The sequence below is a fragment of the Notechis scutatus genome, chromosome 6 (assembly GCF_049901735.1).
Source record: "Notechis scutatus isolate UNSWTSFEM ecotype Mainland chromosome 6, rNotScu1.2, whole genome shotgun sequence".
Taxonomy (NCBI): Eukaryota; Metazoa; Chordata; class Lepidosauria; order Squamata; family Elapidae; genus Notechis; species Notechis scutatus.
Genome location: NC_142014.1, coordinates 26915437 through 26935006, shown reverse-complemented (window position 1 = coordinate 26935006; position 19570 = coordinate 26915437). Strand labels below are relative to the sequence as shown.

The following is a 19570-nucleotide window of genomic DNA, read 5'->3' as shown; positions in this document are numbered from 1 at the left end:
TCTCAGCAAGATTACAGAAGTATTTTGCAACTCATCTTCTTCCTAGGGCTGAGAGGGAGTGACTGAGTAGCTCAAGATTCCTCCAGTGGCTTTGTGCTTGAGGTGGAATAGAACTCACCGTTTTTAGCCTTAACCACTATACCAAACAGCAGAATATATCTGCTGAACAAAACTCCGCATTGGTGACAGGAAGGGCATCCGGCCATTAAACACTCTGATAGCTCCATTCAGTTGCCCAGGCTCCACCCTGCAAGGGATTATGGTGTCATTAAAAGATGATGATGATGATAATGATGATGATGATGATGATGATGATGATGATGATGATATCACTTGGTGTATGGTTTCCTGCTTGAGCAAGGGATTGGACCTCTGAGGTCCCTTCTAACTCAGTTATTGCGCTATACATTCTTGTTAGTGCAGAAGATCTCCTATCTAGGTCACTAACCTGGTCTGACTGCTGATTCTTACAGCCTTCTTCCATCTGAAAGAGCTGTTTCTTTTAAGAATTAACTGAGATTGATCAGAGGATACATAGTGATTTTAAAATGATTTTAACACAATATAGTAACCTGAATTAGTTAGCAAGCGTCAGGAATGTTTGCACATGCAAATGTATAATTGAGAAAGATACAGTATCATTTCTTTTAAAGGACATTGCAATGAGTTCTGAAACAATCCAAATTTAGAGTTTCGTGATCTTTTATGTTTGTTAAGGCATTACATATTTCATTTTCTGCGGATATTAATTAAGGCAATATTTACCCTCATGGTTCAGATTAGTCAGTTTAGGGTTTACTATAGATCTCTCAGGATAATTGGTTGAATAAATAGAATAATCTGCCTTCTCAGCAGCACCTAGTAGTCTCTGGCAGCTCTCCTGCAAACAGAAATCTCTTATTTTCTTGAAGGGGCCAGATCAATTGCTTCATTTGCAGTTAACCTGAAGGCAGCAATATTATTCCTCCAAAATTTCAAATTAGCGCTCTACTAAAGTAACATAACACAAGTTCAAGAGGCAAAGAATATTCCTTTCTCTCCTTGTTTTTCCTCCTCTCTATTTATCTTTTATCAGTATCTATTAGCTATCATCTATCTATTTACAGTATCTATAATTATCGATCTATCTACATTATCTATAATTATCTGTATCTATCTGTCTGTCTGTCTATCTATTCTATCTCCTGTCCTATGTCTGTCTATCATCTATCTGTCTCTCTCTCTCTGCTATGTCTGTCTATATCTAAATTAACCTATCTATATCTATCTATCTATCTATCTATCTATCTATCTATCTATCTATCTATCTATCTATCTATCTATCTATCATCCATCCATCCAGAGATGGGATTCAAAAATCCCAACAACCAGTTCCCTGAGGTCCAGTAGGCAAAAAACAGGGTGCGGTGGGGTGTTGTGAAAGGGAAGAAAACACCATATAGCTACATCCACCCAGTCACATGACCACATGGCCACGCCCACCTAACCATGCCCACCTAGCCACACCCACAGAACCAGTAGTAAAAAAAATTGAATCCCTGCTCCAAATCTGTAGGGATTTAAAATGTGGCATTATATGCCTAAACCGTCTACCTTTCTACTGGCTTTCGGTCCCAAAGATGGGGAAAAAAATATTACACAGATACTTTCAGGGGCTGCCAGCGAACAAAGAATTTCCTGGACAAAACTTCTGAATTAATATTTCCATGACGCATGCCATCGGCCCTTTGACGAACGATCATTTTGACTTGATCGTTGACCTCCCGTTGTAGTCCGGGTTCTGAACTACCGTATTAGCAATGATGGACTTGTGCAGTGAAACTTCCAATTCATTTCATGCTGTGACAGCCAGGCAGTTAAGAAAAATTGCACAGCCGTACGTGCTGTGTCAGTTTGCAGGAGGACTCGGTGCAGGCCGAGATGAAATTCTGCATCTGCTCTTGATGAATTATTTGCAAACACCCGCTTTTAAGCATAGGATTCCTGAATCCAACCTCCAGACAAAAGAATGAATGTGGGTGATGGTCATCTAGTCCAACTCTCTGCACAAGAAGGAGACCCTAAATCACTTCAGACAAACAGCTGTCCAGTCTCTTCTTGAAAGCCTGTAACTTCTGAAGGCAAGCTGTTCCACTGATTTATTGTCCTCACTGTTAGGAAATCTCTCCTTACTTCTAGGTTGCTTCTCTCCTTGATTAGTTTCCATCCATTGCTTCTTATCCTGCCTTCAGGTGCTTTGGAGAGTAGCTGGACTCCCTCTTCTTTGGGGCAGCCCCTCAAATATTGGAACACTGCTATCATGTCACCCATAGTCCTTCTTTTCATTAAACTAGACATACCAATTCCAGCAACCGTTCTTCATATTCTTTAGTCTTCGCCCCCCTAATCATCTTGGACATTCAGAAAGCAAGATACCTGATTTAAAATAATTTCAACCTCAAGTTAAATTTATTTTAAATCATGCCTCTCACTGTCTGAATGGCCTTTTAAAGCAATGCATAACGGGGCTAAAGTTGACGAGATACTTTTTGCCAGAGCACTGGCAAAAAGGAAAAATATGTATAATTGTGTAAGAAGTCAGATCAACAGGAAGAGGAACAACATGTGGTTAAGCTAGGAATGAAGGGATGAAGTCATCAGATTCTATGAATGTCATTTTTAGCCCAAAATCAATCATTGCTGTAAAAAAGAGGACCCAAGGTTGTTAAATTATGGAAGTGAGTCAAGACATCTAAAGCTAAGAGAATGCTTAAGCATCAGTGATGTCACAATTGTGCTTTTCAACATAAAATGCGGAAACTGGTGTATAATATTAATATCCTTTCCAACGCATATTTTGTACAATTTGATTTCTCTACCTTAGAGAGAAAAATTAGGAATATGGACCAGTGGCACAGCAGGCTTAAGCATTACTTTTTTAAATCTTTCTTCCTTTTACTTTTTATGATGACACTTGATTGTTGTATACCATTTCTTTCTTTTTGGGGGATAATTTTTTTTTATTTTTTAACAACAAACATAAACATAAACACAAAACATAAAACCTTCTTTCCATTGTACAGTGTGTCAGTTGGAATAAATCTTCTTGTGCACAATATCAACAGTCCTTCCCTTCTAACTACATTATTAAAATTTATTTTACAAGAATATGCATATTATATTGTATTGTTATTAATTACTTATTGGACTTTACTTATAAACTATATCATCCTTTTCGAGCAAATTTCAATTTCTAAGATAGCTCAATTCATAATATCATTCATTCCATTATAATTCATTATATTACATTGTTTTATCTTTACTCTATCATTGTATTTATATTGTATTATATCCTATTTCCCTATTCTCTTTTCTAACCATTGATAAAATAAATCCCAAATTTTAATGATACTCTTTATCTTCTTGCTCTCTAAGGTTGTTGTATACCATTTCTAAGTAACTAAGCCAATTACACAAACTCCCAGCGTGGCTAAAGAGTCTGTTTTAATCTCTAGTTTTAGAATGACTAAACTGAATTATAAATCTAAAGCAAAATAAAATACATGTATGTTTTTTTCTTAAACGGCTGCAGTCTCCAAGCAAAGAAAAAAATCATACTCCTCTTTAAAAAGTTTTAAAGGTGCTTAAGGACTTTTAAAACTATATTTTTCTTTGATTCAGGCTGTATCTCAGTCAAAAATCCCTATGATAATTTGTCCCATTAGAAATTTGATCCCTGTGGGATGACAGTCTTTATTTTTGATACTTGTCTTTGGTTAAACTGTGTCCCAATCTGATCTTTTTAGGAATTGCTGGAGCTTTATTAAGCAAGACCAGTAAACACGCACTATTATTTTCAAATGTTCCTTTATCATGTCTTACACCACTTCCAGATAAGCTCCAGGGCAGATTCATTGAATTATGTTGTTTGTTTTCCAAAGCTGAATTGGATATGATTTCTCATTTTCTCCCAGTTTATTCGAATTCATGCAAAGCTGATCATTTTGCTTGGAGTCTCTTTAGCGCTTGCAGATTTTACAAAGCGTTTGGTTTCCCATCGGTGAAAATTCTGACCTCACCTCTATATCCCGTCAATTTGGTTGTTGTTTTTTTCTTTTCACCACCTATAAAAAATGAAACATCCTGTTTCAGAACACAGTTTCCTCCTGCATTATTTAGGTCCAGGACACATCTTCTCCCAGGACTGTTCTGAGCCAGCTCCCCAAACACAACAAACCCTCTGAAGTTAAATCAATGATTCCTTTATTAGGAGCCCCAGCAAAAAGTTTCTCTTTCACCGCAGGCTAACCAGTCTGTCCGGCAGGGAGATGAATAGTTGTCTGTGACATCTATTCATCTCCGCCTCCTGCCTTTTATCCCCAGGGCTAGGGTGGGGCTTCACTAGCAGCGGTGGCTCTTCCATCCCAAGGACCGGCCCATAGATTTCCACTGCTCTCCTCTCCTCTGCCTTCTGCACATCCACGCGTCAGGCACTGGACCCAGCTGTTCCTCCTCTTCCTCATCAGCCACCTCCAGACCTGGGGGCTGTTGACTCTCCATCTGAGGGCTGACGGATGGCCCAGGCTCCGCCTCTGTCTCTCTCTCTCTCTCTGCCAGCTCCATTCCCTCTTTCTCCTTGGAGCTCTCAGTTTGCCTGAATGCTGGCCTTGACTCCCATGCCTCCTCCTCCTCTGATTCGGCTGCTGGAAAGGCCGGCGGCCAACAGGCCACAGTAAGGACGCTGTCACTTTTGTAATACACAAGAGCTCCTAAAACTTTCTTTCCTTCTGTTTACTATCAAACCATACTTTCCAGTTGGTTTATTTGGAGGGAGGGAGCAGAGAGAAGGACAGACAGGTGTTTCCTATATTTCTTCCCCTTTCTCTGACTCCTTTAATGGAGGTCAAGGATCACGGCCACCTTTAAAGAACATGTCAAAAGCCTTACTGGAAATGCTGGACTGCCTAAAAAGATATAAAAGTTGGAAGAGACAAAGAAGCAGAATTAACAAAATACCAGTGGTGTGTGTGTGTGTGTGTGTGTGTGTGTGTGTTTGAAGGCAGGAGGAGAAGGTGACAGCAGAGGATGAGATGGTTAAATAGAAACATTTATAATGTTTCTATTAGTATGCATGGATTCCATAAAGGGAATGTGTTGAAATGGGCTAACAAAATCAGGATTGCTGCTTTATTGGGTTATTTCCCAGGAAACCCATTTAGCCTAATGTTGACTGGCAATTAGAACTGTTTAATTGGAACAGATGTCCCATCACTTATAAACATTAAGATACATTCTGCAATTTGAAATGGTGAAATGATACCCAAGTTTACCGCCACGCTCAATAAGTGGTAAATTTTCTAACTAGCCTCAAAAACTTTGGGCAAACCTGAAAGTTCACAAGACTAAGCCTTACGCACCGTTCAGTACTTCACATATTTAAAAACAATACAGCTTACCAACGATATTTCTGTAATATATTTTAAAAAATGTGAACGCTGTATGCTTGACTATTTACATTATCTCAGTTCTCATATCCACATCAGTCACTTCAGTGGGGTCCTTGGTGCTCTCTAAATGTCTAGTACATATGAAGTTGAAGCGCCATGGTGGCACAGTGGTTAGAATGCAGTACTGCAGGCTAATTCTGATCACTGCCAGCAGTTCGATCCTGACCGGCTCAAGGTTGAATCAGCCTTCCGTCCTTCTGAGGCGGGTAAAATGAGGACCCAGATTGTTGGGGGGAAATTGGCTGACTCTGTAAACCGCTTAGAGAGGGCTGTAAAGCACTTTGGAGTGGTATATAAATCTAAGCTCTATTGCTATCGTTACATAAAATTAAAAAGTTGAAGCTATTCTCTTATTTTATTCTACTGCACTAAAGAGTGTTGGAGGTCAATGCTTTTCTTCCTTTCCCCTCTTTATGTTACACTTCTCCCCCCCCCTTTTCCTTCCCAGTTTTTTTCATTTCCTTTTGTATTTTATATCTTGATAAGCTTATAAAACTATATATATAAAAAAGAACATTGGAAATGTTTAGTCCTTAATTATTCTGTTATTGTAGAAACACTTGTTTCCTTGTCCACTCTTAATTTTTATTATTTTGTTCCAGGCATTTTTTTTAAAATTTGTAACTGATTTCATTTTAAAAAACAACAACTAAATTTAAGATTATATACCACACCCAGCAGCTATGCTTTTATGAATGGAGAGTTTGCTGAAGAGAGAGAGGTACTTTAATGTGCAGCTCGTTTAGTCATGCATTCCAAAGATGTTTTCTTGATTAAGACCTCTTTGTGTCGTTTATGCCCCAGATAAAAGAAGCAAGTTCTTTAAAATGCTGTAATAAACAAGGTGTAAGAAATTGGAGCAAGATTAAACAGAGAACTGATATAATAGATTGACAGAGTTGGAAGGGACCTTGTGAGGTCTTCTAGTCCAGCCCTCTGCTCAAGCAGGAGATCCTATACTCTTTCAGACAAATGGTTGCCCAGTCTCTTCTTAAAACCCCCCAGTGTTGGAGCATTCACAGCTTCTGGAAGCAAGTCGTTCCACTGGTTAACTGTTCTCATGTCAGGAAATTTCTCTTTAATTCCAGGTTGCTTCTTTCCTTGCTTAGTTTCATCCATTGTTTCTTGTCCTGCCCTCGGGTGCTTTGGAGAGTAGCTCTTCTTTGTGGCAGCCCCTCAAATATTAGAACCCTATTATCATGTCTCCCCTAGTCCTTCTTTTCACTAGACTAGACATATCTAATTCCTGCAACTCTTCCTCATATGTTTTAGCCTCCAATCATCCCTTAATCCTCTTTCTTGCTCTTTTCTGCACTCTTTCCAGAATTTCTACATTTTTTTATAGAATGTGATAATCAGAACTGGATGCAATATTCCAAGTGTGGTTTTACCAAGGCTTTATAAAACGGTTCTAATACTTTATAGTATTATAAGGTTGTCTCAGACTTCCATCCTTCCAAGGCCGGTAAAATGAGAACCCTGATTGTTGGGTGACAATAGGCTGACTCTGTAAACCAGCTTAGAGAGGGCTGTAAAGCACTGTGAAGCGGTATATCAGTCAAAGTGCTGTTGCTATAAGTATTTAAGCATTATACTAATGCTTTACGTATTCCATAACTGCTCACCATTCACTATTCTGTTGCCTTATCATGCGTTCCCGTCAATTTAACCTTTTTGTGATTGTGGTGCAAATATCAAGGGTTCTCTCCCTTGAATAGAGGACAAATTCATTTTGTACGTACTGCTCCTTCATAATATCCCATCTCACGGTTTTTAAGACTAAAAAAGAATGAAGAATAAATTTTATTCTTTATGTAAAGAATAAAAATCTGGCATTTTTGAACTGAGTCCAAAAATGAACTGATCCTTACCTCTTGGATGTCTTTAGGTGGGATATATCTGGAGCAGTCATCGGCACCGAATGTGGGACCTTGGAATCGGGTTCATCCGCCGTGTTCCTCAGAGAAGGAGAGAGAAAACTATGCACTCCGTATATGGACATGACAGGTTATGGAAATCTGAGGTTTTATTTCAGCATGGGTAAGTACGCGCCATTAATCTTTCTTTGGCTATGTGCATGCTATTTCATATTTTCCTACAGTGGAGGAGTGTATGTTCAAATGATTTGATCTCCCACTTGTTCCTCTAAGTGGGGTCAAAGGTAAATGTTCCCCCTGTCTGGTCATCCTTCTGTTCCCCAAGATCCAATCGGAGCTGAAGAAGCTTCTTGGATGAAAAGCGAAACGTCTTCAAAGAAAAACCCAGAAAGTCCAGTTGCCTCCTGAAAAAAAAGCACCTTTGGGATATGCCATTAGTGACTTTTCATGAAACTTTCTATGATTGGAACTAAGATTGAGATCAACGAACATGTTTACATTTGGCAATACCTTGCAGCAGTTTTCCCTAATGTTCCTTCCTCTCCTTCCCTCCCTGAATATTATTCTGCAACATCCACAAATCAGGATAAACTGTACAGGGAAACTCATCCTTTCAACACTACGTCCATTAATGTGAAATGGAAAGAACGAGAAAGGAAACAGAATGGATCTGTTTTCCCTCGTAACACTGTTTTTTTTTCTGTCAACAAGATACAAAAACACCGTTTCTTACTGGAAGGGAATTCTCTGATCTTCCGTCTCAATTGTCAAATCCCGTTTGATGAACCAAGAATGCAGCAGGAAAGGGAGAGCCACACCTGGTGGAAAACAGGAAAGACACTTTTGTCAACCTTCTGAACTCTTGAGGCAAAGCTGTTAGCTCAGCACAGCTTGGATGACCTCACTGAAAAACACCAGTTGTGTGAAAATGAGTTGGTGTAATATTCAGATGTTGCTTAAAAAAAAAAAAAAGAATCAATTTTATTTGGAGTTTAAAATGCAAGTGTTCAACTAGCATTAGTTTATGCTATGAGAAAATGCAAATATAAATCTCTACTATGTGAAAAAAAAACTTCTGAGCATGCATTGAACGACGTTATCAAGATGAATGATACAATTACATATAACACTTCCTTTTTTAAGCCACATTCAAACATGTGATCCTTCCACTTGTAGCCTGAAATTGTACAGTCCTACCAGATCTGTTGCTGCTGTTGATAATTCAACTGCTGTAAATCTGTGTGCTTTTATGAAGATTAAGCCAACATTCCATTACTACTGATAATGTAACAGCAATTTCAAAATAAATTTGGATAATGTACGAGAAATTTGAAATAGAGAATTGAAACATTTTAAATATGGTCTCAGGTTTTAAGAAATGCCAAGTAGGTCTCTTCTGATTTAACAACTTAATTGAGCAGTAAATTATTTGCAAGCTTGGGACTCTTCAATTGATGTTTAACTGTTCTTGCACTACACCAGGGCATAGTAATAAGCTCAAAGGAATGTTAGGGCACATAATTTGTTCTTGTTCTTGGAAATCCTTTCTTAGTTAACTATGATTACTTGGTGAACCAGATCTTTGATAGGAAGTTAAAGATGTTAATATGTTGTTGAATTAAATCCTCCAAAATTAGAATTTGTGAGTTTTGGATATTTCATATTTCAGTTGTTTCAGATAGGTGATAATGAGTTCTTGGAAGAACATATCAGACTCCAAAGGTTGACTTAATAAATCTGTCAACTCTCAGTCTTTGAGCTTGCTCTCTTTGAGACAATCTGGTTCTGTATTATCAAAATTTAATTTAATGTTCAAAATTGATATATCATTACACCCTGCATATAATTATGGTATTACTTTAATTGTTAGATCAGTTCTGATCCCTTACTACTATATTTCCACATGTCCTGATAATATTACATTATTTCTTTCAAGACTACAGAAAACTCAAATCTTGACTAAGACAGAAGGAAAATAGAACATAGAATAACAGAGTTGGAAGGGACCTTGGAGATCTTCTAGTCCAGCCCCCTACTCAAGCAGGAGAACCCATATCATTTCAGATTAATGGTTGTCCAATCTCTTTTTGAAAGCCTCCAATGATGGATTACCCATAACTTCTGAAGGCCACCTATTCTGTTGGTTGATTGCTCTCACTGTCAGGAAATTTCTTCTTAGTTCTAGGTTGTTTCTCTCCTTGATTAGTTTCCATCCATTGTTTCTTGTCCTGCCTTTTGGTGCTTTGGAGAATAGCTTGACTCCCTCTTCTTTGGGGCAGCCCTTCAAATATGGGAACATTGCTATCTTGTCACCCCTACTCCTTCTTTTCATTAGACTAGACATACCCAATTCCTGTAAGTGTTCTTCATATGTTTTAGCCTCTATCCCCTTAATCTTTTTTGTTGCTCTTCTCTGCCCTCTTTCCAAATATATTAGTGAGGGTTAATTCAGTATATACTTCAAAAGGACAACAAGTAAATTTAGCATTAGTGGACAATGTCTTCCTCCTGCAAATATCAAATAAGTGAAAAGATTTGGCAGTCTTAGCTTTGAAAGGTGTGGGAACCAGAGCAACAACATGCATTACAGGATGATCCTGCAAGTAATACAATTTTCAACATAGATGTGACATTGTGACACATAGAAAAAGGGGTGGTGTTTCAATCACAATTTTGCTTTCATCTGTAACAAAAACCCATTACCTTGACTGTAGGTGCCACTGGCCAGGAACAGTGGTATATGTTTCTTCAATTATATTATTATTAAGTTTTTTTATAATCTATAGGCTTGTGATAGAGATAAGACCTTAAGGTAAAGAATGATTAGAGGAAGATAGGTCATTTTTAACACCAGGGAAATTGTAAGAAACTTACCATACATACAAGCCATTGTATTATGGATATTATTATTAGGAGCCTGTGGTGCAGTGGTTAGAGTGTAGTACTGCAAGCTACTTCTGCTGCAGCCAGCTGCCTACAATTTGGTAGTTCAAATCTCACCAGGCTCAAGGTTGACTCAGCCTTCCATCCTTCCAAGATGGGTAAAATGAGGACCCAAGTTGTTGGGAGCAAGAGGCTGACTCTGTAAACCACTTAGAGGGAGCTGTGAAGTACTATAAAGCGGTATATAAGTGCTATTGCTATTATTGTTCCACTTGTATTAGAATGAAAGAAATATGAATATTCAGTTAGAATTATTTCCCCTATATTGGCCCACGTTACCTTAATAAACCAAAAAACAGTCATTGTCACTGTTAAAGTAGAAAGAAAGTTAATGCATCTTGCATTTTATTTCAGGGGGAAGCTGTGACACTGGAGAAGCTCATGAAAATGATGTCTTATTATACGCAAAAATTGAAGGAAGAAAAGACCACATAACCCTTGATGCAATGACCTATGCTTCCCACAAGGTAAGTATTCGACATGTATTCTGAAAAGAGCATTAGATTGGTTACAACAGACTGATTCCGAGCTGTAAAGAGAGAAAAATATCTGCTAACACCACTTTCTGAAACTCTTTTAGACACTGTGGGTCACTTTTAAAGGTTGATGATGGGATACAGAAAAATTCTGACCCAGTTCATGAAAGGAAAAATTAGCATCTGAGGGTGTGTTAGAAGGAAATAAATTTAAATTAAATTAAATTAATTGCATTTACATTTAAACTGGGGGATCCTAGAGCTTGAAGTTAATACAATTAAACTGAGGGTCTTAGGGTCTGAAGGAGCTCACTTTAAACTAGGAGTCTTGAGGTTTGAAGGAGTTAAATTTAAACTGAGGGCCTTAGGGTTTGAAGGAGCAAAATTAGGGTCTTAGGGTTTGAAGGCGTTAAATTTAAACTCTTAGGGTTTGAAGGAGCTAAATTTAAACTGAGGGTCTTAGGGTTTGAAGGAGCTAAATTTATAATGATCTTAGGGTTTGAAGGAGCTACATTTAAACTAAGGATTCTGTGTCTCTATGCCTTTGGGAGCTATAATTTAACACCAGAGTGGGATAAACCAGGATTATCTTATTTTGAGTATTTTTTGTTTGAAATCCGTATACATTTCAGTAAAACTGTAGTTCTGGATTTCTTGCATGCCTTTTCACCTGCTCTCCCCACTAAAAAGCACAAATACCCAACAAATACTTAGGAATGTTTATATATTTAGTATATAAATTAAGTACATGTACCTATAGATAAGTATATGTAAGTTTATATGCTTAGTATATAAACATTCTTATGTACATTGCTTCCTAACATACTTCTGGATGTTTAAACATCCACAAAAGAGACCTTAAACAAGATGGATCAATGACATCAGCAAGTATTGCGGGGCCAATTGACAATAGAAAGCTCAGGGCCATATGGATTGGAAATATGAGGAAGGGGCCTTCATCCTGCAGTGGGGAAGGAGAAGAAGGAGGGTGAAGGGGAGGAGGAGGAGGAGGAGGAGGAGGAGAAGGAGGAAGGAGGAGGAGGAGGAGGAGGAAGGAGGAAGGAGGAGAAGAAGAAGAAGAAGAGGAGGAGGAGGGGGGAGGAAGAGGAGGGAGAGGAGATGGAAACCAATCAAGGAGAGAAGCAACCTAAAACTAAGGAGAAATTTCCTAACAGTGAAAACAATCAATCAGTGGAATAGCTAATAGCTTGTCTCAGATGTACTGGAGGTTTTCAAGATGAGGCTGGACAGAAGGTGAGGCTTGGTTAGAAATAGTATAGATCTCCTGCTTGTGCAGGGAGTTGGACTACAAGACCTTCAAGGACCCTTCCAACTCAATTATTCGGTATATTCTGCATTTGTCATTCTTTTGCTACACACTGGAAACTTGTTTAAATTAACCATCCGATTTTTGTTGTTTCTATCTAAGAGTCCCTCTTTGGTCTCAGTTGTCATCAGTCCAGAACTTCAGACTCCGGCAACCAAATTCTGCCTCAAGCAGAAGAACCACCAGGGACGGAACAGGAATATCTGGGCTGTCGATTACTTCCATGTCTTGCCAGTCCTTCCTTCTACTGTTACACATATGATCCAGTTTTCCATTAACTTGGGCTGTGGAACCCATCAACCAGGCAACAGGTAAAGCAAACCCAGGTGGCATTTGGCAAACATAATTGGTTCTTTAATTTGTTCAGGCAGTCCTCAACTTACAGCAGTTCATTCAGTGACTGTTTGAAGTTTGCCTTTTTTTAAAAAATGTGCATCAAATGCCCTGTGTGTATAACTAACTAGCTGGATCACCGTGCTTCGCTACGAAACTATGTGACCTGGCTTAGTCTTTTGGGAGGAAAATAAGAGAGGAAAAATTCTGCATCTGCCTACCAGCCTGTCAGTGTGTGACAGAGTTGTGAGAGAGTTGAAGGCTCACAAAATCTCCCGAACTGTAAAACCTACAAACTTGAAATTTGGCACGTATGTTCCTCTTGGCCTCTAGATTGCTCACTAAGAAAGGATTTTTCAAAATGACCATCAGAGCATTAGTATTTCGTATATTATTATTATTAACACGCTCTGATGCTAAGGAGTTCTACTCCCCCTCCCCACCTGAAAAGAAATCTGTTCCAAATGCAAAACACAAGCAGAGGAGTTTCAGTTTTAGTTTCACAGCACCAAGCAGCTTTAGTACAGAACAATTGAGCTAAGCCACGCCCAGGCTCCTTGCTGTCTCCTTCTCGCTCACACCGTAAATACTGTTTCAGTTTCCAAACAGCCCTCAACTCTCTCCCACACTGACAGGACACTAGCCAGATGAATACCGATGCCTGCTGGTAGGCAGAGGCACAATTTTTCCCCCTTATTTTCCTCCCCAAAAACTAAGCCCATAGTTTCGCAGCAAAGCACGGGTATCGAGCTAATAAATTAATAGGGGGAAGAAATAGTTTAAAAGTTTAAACCAGGGCTTTGTCTATCCGGTGTCTCCAGAAATAGGGGATTCCAAGAAGCTTGTTCCCTACCTTTTCTGGAAACTGTGATTCCAAATCCTTTCGGATAAAGAAGGCTGGTGAAAAAATCCCCTTTTTCATCATTCCTGCCATGCATTGTCGTCAATCTTTCGACTCTGCTGTACATTTATATGCAAATGAGGGCCTTCTTGATATAGATATTTATTTGTTCTGCTGGTGCTGAGCATGATATTACTGCAGGATGGGGACCTAAATTGTTTCATTTTTAGTAAATGGCGCTGAATAGAAGCTGTAATATGAATAATTCTTTTTTAAATGAAACTCTCTTTTAAGATACATGGATCAGCATAATTTTCTGCTTGATAGTGAAGCTCTTTGATGTCTTTTGAAACGTTTTTTTTTTTTTTGGTTGCTGTTGTTCCCTCAAATCCACTTTTTCTTTTCTTTTCTTTTTTACGAGTTGCTAACTCTCAACCCATCTCATCTGAATTTCAAAAACAATTTGGCAGCGCAGGTACCGTGAAAGCATTATTTTGAATAGCACCCTCATTTCATGACTGGGAATGTGTAGGAAACCCGGCATAAATATACGAAGAAGTGAATACGGTCCTTGAGGTACCCATATAAATTTTTACCTCAGGTGGAACCAGGGAAGCCTCATAGGCTATTTAATGCAAATTTAAAATACCAGGCATAGAATAACGGCACAAAAAGGGCATTCTTCAAGAGAAGCCATATCTAGATAAATGATTCTGAGATGGGTAAGCCATCTTCGGCTTATTTGGTGTCAAGCTAATGAATTATTAATTTGGTTTAATGCATCATCTGCGGAATTTTAAATGGGGGGGCGCCGCCGTTCGAATTAAATTGCACCGCTTTACGTTAGGGTACACGCACATTTTTCAAGCGAGTAAATTCCTGTTTAATGCTTCCCCAATTACTTGACAGCTCCCAGAATATAATGAGGCTCATGCTTCATCCGAATGAGTGTAACTGACTTTCATTTTTAATAATGAGAGGCGGCAAAGTTTTCTTAAAAATTCAGGAGTAGGTGTTGTTCTGCATCAAAAAGAAAAACAAAAAAACACCCACCCACAAGAGTTAATCAAGTGAAGATCTCTCACCAAATCCCTCATTTTACCCACCTCGGAAGGATGGAAGGCTGAGTCAACCTTGGGATTTGAACTGCCAATGACAGGAATTGTGCAATGGCTAAAGGCAGCATCAACTTTCTTGGCAAGCATGTATGTAGCAATAGCAATAGCCCTTAGACTTATATACCACTTCACAGTGCTTTATAGCCCCTCTCTAAGCGTTTTACAGAGTCAGCACATTGCCCCCAACAATCTGGGTCCTCATTTTACCCACCTCGGAAAGATGGAAGGCAGAGTCAATCTTGAGCCGGTCAGGATTGAACTCCTGGCTGTGGGCAGAATTTGCCTGCAATACTGCATTCTAACCACTGCACCACCACGGCTTAGATAGCAATAGCACTTAGCAATAGCAATAGCACTTAGTCTTATATACTGCTTTATAGTGCTTTACAGCCCTCTCTAAGCGGTTTTACAGAGTCAGCCTCTTGCCCCCAACAATCTGGGTCCTCATTTTTTACCCACCTCGGAAGGATGGAAGGCTGAGTCAACCTTAAGCCTGGTGGGATTTGAACTGCCAAATTGCAGGCAGCTGATAGTCAGCAGAAGTGGCCTGCAGTACAGCACTCTAACCACTGCGCCACCAAGTCTCTCCCCAGTGCTTTATAGTACTCTCTGGGCAGTTTACAATGTCACTATGTTGCTACAACAATCTGGCTTCTCATTTTACTGACGTCAGAAGGATGGAAGGCTGAGTCAACTTTAAGCTGGTCAGGATCGAACTGCTGGCTGTGGACAGAGTTTGCCTGTAATACTGCATTCTAACCACTGCGCCACCACAGCTTAGATAGCAATAGCACTTAAACTTATATACCGCTTCACGGTGCTTTACAGCCCTCTCTAAGCGGCTTACAGTCAGAGTATTGCCCCCAACAATCTGGGTCTTCATTTTACCAACTGAGGACTGAGTCAACCTTGAGCCCTATCAGGATCAAACTCCAGGCTGTGGGCAGAGTCAGCCTGCATTACTGCATTCTAACCACAGGGTTCCTGGCAATATGTTTACCATTCTGCTTTGACTGCTCCGCGCTTTTATGGGACAGGAGATGGCACGAGATGATTGACATGGGAGGTCAGGGAAGAGATGCTGTGAAGGCCTTCTGGCCCTTGGAAGCAGGTCTCCTGTGGGGATGAATGGCATCATTCAAGATCGGGACTTCAATTTTGACTGGTGGGAGCTGTGGGCAAGATCTCACCACATTCTCCCCAATGTCCTCTAGCCCAGGGGTCCCCAACCGCCGGTCCGCGGACGGTACCGGGCGCGGAACAACCCTTACCGGGCCGCTGGTTGCTGGGCGCCGCCATCTTTTTGGTAAAAAGCGCTTCTGGTGAGCTTTTCCGGGTAGAAAGCTCACCGGGCGCTGTTTCGTCATAAAAGATGGCGGCGCCAGCTCGATGAGCTTTTCGGGTAGAAAGCCATTTCTACCGAAAAAGCTCACCAGAAGCGCGCGCCGCCATCTTTATGACGAACTTGCTCTCGATGACGTCACCGGAGCGCCTTTTCGTCATAAAAGATGGCGGCGCCCAGTTGACGCTGATACCGGGCCGCAGCGCCCAGCTGATGTCGGAACCGGGCAGCGGCGTCGAAAAGGTTGGGGATCCCTGCTCTAGCCAATGTCTGTCTTTCCCATTTAGTTTCCAAAAATGCTTATGTTGACTGGGACATCCATGCCCAACTTAACTTTCATACCTTCTAATGCTGAATTTAGTAAATATAAAGCTTACCGATAAAGTAGAATATTTGTAGATCCCCGTTGAAATGAGAGGTCCCTGGTGATCTCTGAGTTCAGTGGTTTTCTTGCAGGTGTTTCAGTACATACCCCACTCCCTTCTAGCTAAACTAGCACCAAGGTTCAAAGGACCCCACAGTCCTCCTCATCCTTCTCCCCTTCCTCCTCCACTCCACACACCCCACTCCTCTCTAACACTAATGATGTTACTTAGTTTGGTAATGAAACATCTGCAAGAAAACCACCAAGCTCAGAGAGCATCAAGGACCTCACAGTCCTCCTCCTCCTCTTCCTCCTCGTCCTCCTCCTCCTCTTCCTCCTCCTCCTCCTCCTCCTTCTCCTCTTCTCCTTCTCCTTCTCCTCTTCTCCTTCTCCTTCTCCCCCTCCATTCCCTCCTAGCACTGATATTACCTAGTTTGGTAATGAAACATCTGCAAGAAACCAGCCAAGCTCAAAGACCACCAAGAACCTCTCATAAGCAAATTAACCTCCCATTTAGCCTTCTCTCCCCTACCCAAAGTCATCTTAGGAACCTATTGTTGGCAGAACGACACCAACCTTTCCTCTCAATTTCTCTTGTCCTGGCTTCTCATCAGTACTTAAAGATTTTCAGTGTTGAGTAGAATTTAATCAAATGTGCCGGCAGCATAAGTAAGGCTTAGACGCATTGCTGAACATACCCATCAGCCAAACACTTTCTGGCGTGGGTAGCCAACTCGTGTTTTGGTGCCTCATAGTTCATCTTAAATGTTCAGCTTTTCAGTGCTCCCAGGCACTTCATATTTCAGCATCTGGAAGATCTGTTCAGAGTATTGCAGAGTAAATTCAGCGCCAGCAAAGCAAACACAGATGACTGAGGTTTCATTTAACTTCTTTATAAACATATAAAGTAAATTTTACAATACCAGTTGTAGATTTCTCCAACATGGAGCAAACTCAAACAGAAGCAGACATGTTACATGAGAACAGCAACTCAGGAGTTCAGAAACAGACATCAGTTTCACTTTAGTTCAGCAGGCAAGCAGAGGAGAGAAGCAGTTTCATTTTCAATAGACAGACTCAGAGCTTAACATAGCTTCAGAGCTGCAGAGCTTAATGTAGAGCCAAGCCTAGGCTACTTCTAGTTTCAGTTTCCAATCAGTCCTCATTGGCTTACTTAGTTGCTATGCCTATTCATTGGCTGACCTTGTTACCATGATCTATTCCAGTTCATGAATATACTCAGACAAGATCTATTATTTAATAAGCCATGATTATAAAGCTTTCATGCATTCTTGGTGCAAATACCAATTTATTGCAATTTTAGTCCAGATAAGAAATCAGATTGTTCTCTTTTGTGTCTTTCTTTTTTGTTGGCAGTGTTAGTTTGGAATTTTCCACCAACCATGGACGTTCTTGGTCATTACTTCACTCTGAATGTTTGCCAGAGACGTGTTCTGGATCCCATCTTCCCCATAGCACGGTCTATGCATCCGAAAACTACAGTGGGTAAGGGAATGTTTTAATGCAAATATCTCTGCTGAAAAATAATGAAAAAATTAAATTGTTCATAATTCTGTGAAGATAACAACCTCTTGTAATTTCTTCTCTCTGGCAAACCAAGGCAGTTAAATAAGGGTGTGATATTAAAAAATGTTCTTCTCCCAAAATGAATAAAAGGTGATTCCATCTTCAAGGATTTTAGCTATGAAAATGGACTTGACAGAACAATGCTTAGTTTTGGAAGCATCTGTCAAACTAGGTTTATATTTTAAGAAAAAAAAACTAGTTATAACCAAATATGGTATTTCTAGAAATTCTTTCTGAACTGAAAGGAACAATATGGTAGGTCTAAAACACTTGGTGGAAAAATAGATAATAGATAATATAGTTCTTTATTGGCCAAGTGTGATTGGGCACACAAGGAATTTCTCTTGGTGCAAATGCTCTCAGTGTACATAAAAGAAAAGAGACATTTGTCAAGAGTCAAGAATCATAACATACAACACTTAATAATAGTTATAGGGTGCAATAAGCAATTAAATCATACTAGGAAATAGTCAATACAATTCATAAGGATACAAGCAACAAAGTTACAGTCATATGGTCACAAGTGGGAGGGGATGGGCGATAAGGAGTGATGAGAAGATTAACAGTAATAGTAGTGCAGACTTTGTAAATATTTGGAGAGTGTTGAGGGAATTATTTGTTTAGCAGAGTGATGGCCTTTGGGAAAAAACTGTCCTTGTGTCTAGTTGTTCTGGTGTGCAGTGCTCTATAGCGTCGTTTTGAGGGTAGGAGTTGAAACAGCTTATGTCCAGGATGTGAGGGGTCTGTAGATATTTTCACAGCCCTCTTTTTGACTCGTGCAGTATAAGATTGTTCAATAGTGATAAATTTTGTGTGTTGAGAAATAACCTAGGTAGGATTTATACCATTACGTCTATTCTGCATTCTCATCAAATTTAAGTTACTACAGGTAGTTCTCCACTTACAACAGTTCATTTAGTGACTGTTTGAAGTTACAATGGCTAGTGACCATTCTTCATACAACTGTTGTAGCATTCCCCCTGATCGTGTGATCCAAATTCGGATGCTTGGCAACTGACTCATATTTACGACGGTTGCAGTGTTCACGCGATCCCCTTTTGTGACCTTCTGACAAGCAAAGTCAATGGGGGAAGCCAGATTCACTCAACAACCATGTTACTAACTTAACCGCAACAATTCACGGAACAACTGTGTCAAGGAAGTGTGTAACCCAGGGCAAAACTCACTTCGCCGTGTAAAATGAAGGGCACAATTGGGATCGTAAGTCTAGGACTATCTGTAATGAAAAACAACCTTGTGTTGCTTGTAGACGGAACTGGAATTTCTGTGTTTCATTTAAGCCAAACGACTTTACATTTTAAAACCAACTTGTCACTCTAAAAGCAGGAAATCTCGTCTCTTTTGTTTCAGGTGGAACCGTATAACTATTCCCCTTCCAAATGCAGCCTTAACCAGAGATACCAGAATCCGATGGCGACAAACCGGATCGGTTCTTGGAAACATGTGGGCAATTGACAGCAGTTAGTAGTATTTATTACCACCGGTGTTATCTACATATTACCTGTTCATCTGTGTGTAACCTTTAAGTAGGCCAGGGGTCGGCAACCTTAAACACTAAACAAGAGCTATTTGGACCCATTTCCCACAGAAAAGAAAACACCGGGAGTCACAAAACATCTAAAATGAAGATAAAACTGCACTGTTTGCCAAAGTCTCACCACATATTAAGCATACCGGTAAACCAGTCTCGTCAGCAGTGAAAGCAAACGAATCTGCCCATGTACCATTACACATTCTGTTTTCTTCTGAAACTTTTCTTTCCTTGGATTTATCCATGGTTAGGCTACCGGGGCCCCAAAAAGCTCATTAAATCGCGTGCTGGAAGGTGTCACACATTGGTGGTTGCGACACATAT

At 39.9% G+C, this 19570-nt stretch overlaps 1 protein-coding gene across 5 annotated transcripts in view; it reads left to right on the top strand.

Moving 5' to 3' along the window:
• RELN (reelin) overlaps positions 1-19570 on the top strand; it is a 371671-nt gene that overhangs the window by 194499 nt on the left and 157602 nt on the right. For all 5 annotated transcript variants that reach the window (XM_087967748.1, XM_087967745.1, XM_087967746.1 and 2 more), the window contains 5 exons: positions 7375-7526; positions 10661-10773; positions 12212-12420; positions 17485-17613; positions 19066-19175. In XM_087967748.1, the coding sequence (XP_087823874.1) occupies positions 7375-7526; positions 10661-10773; positions 12212-12420; positions 17485-17613; positions 19066-19175 (713 nt within the window). The remainder of the gene's footprint in view (positions 1-7374; positions 7527-10660; positions 10774-12211; positions 12421-17484; positions 17614-19065; positions 19176-19570) is intronic.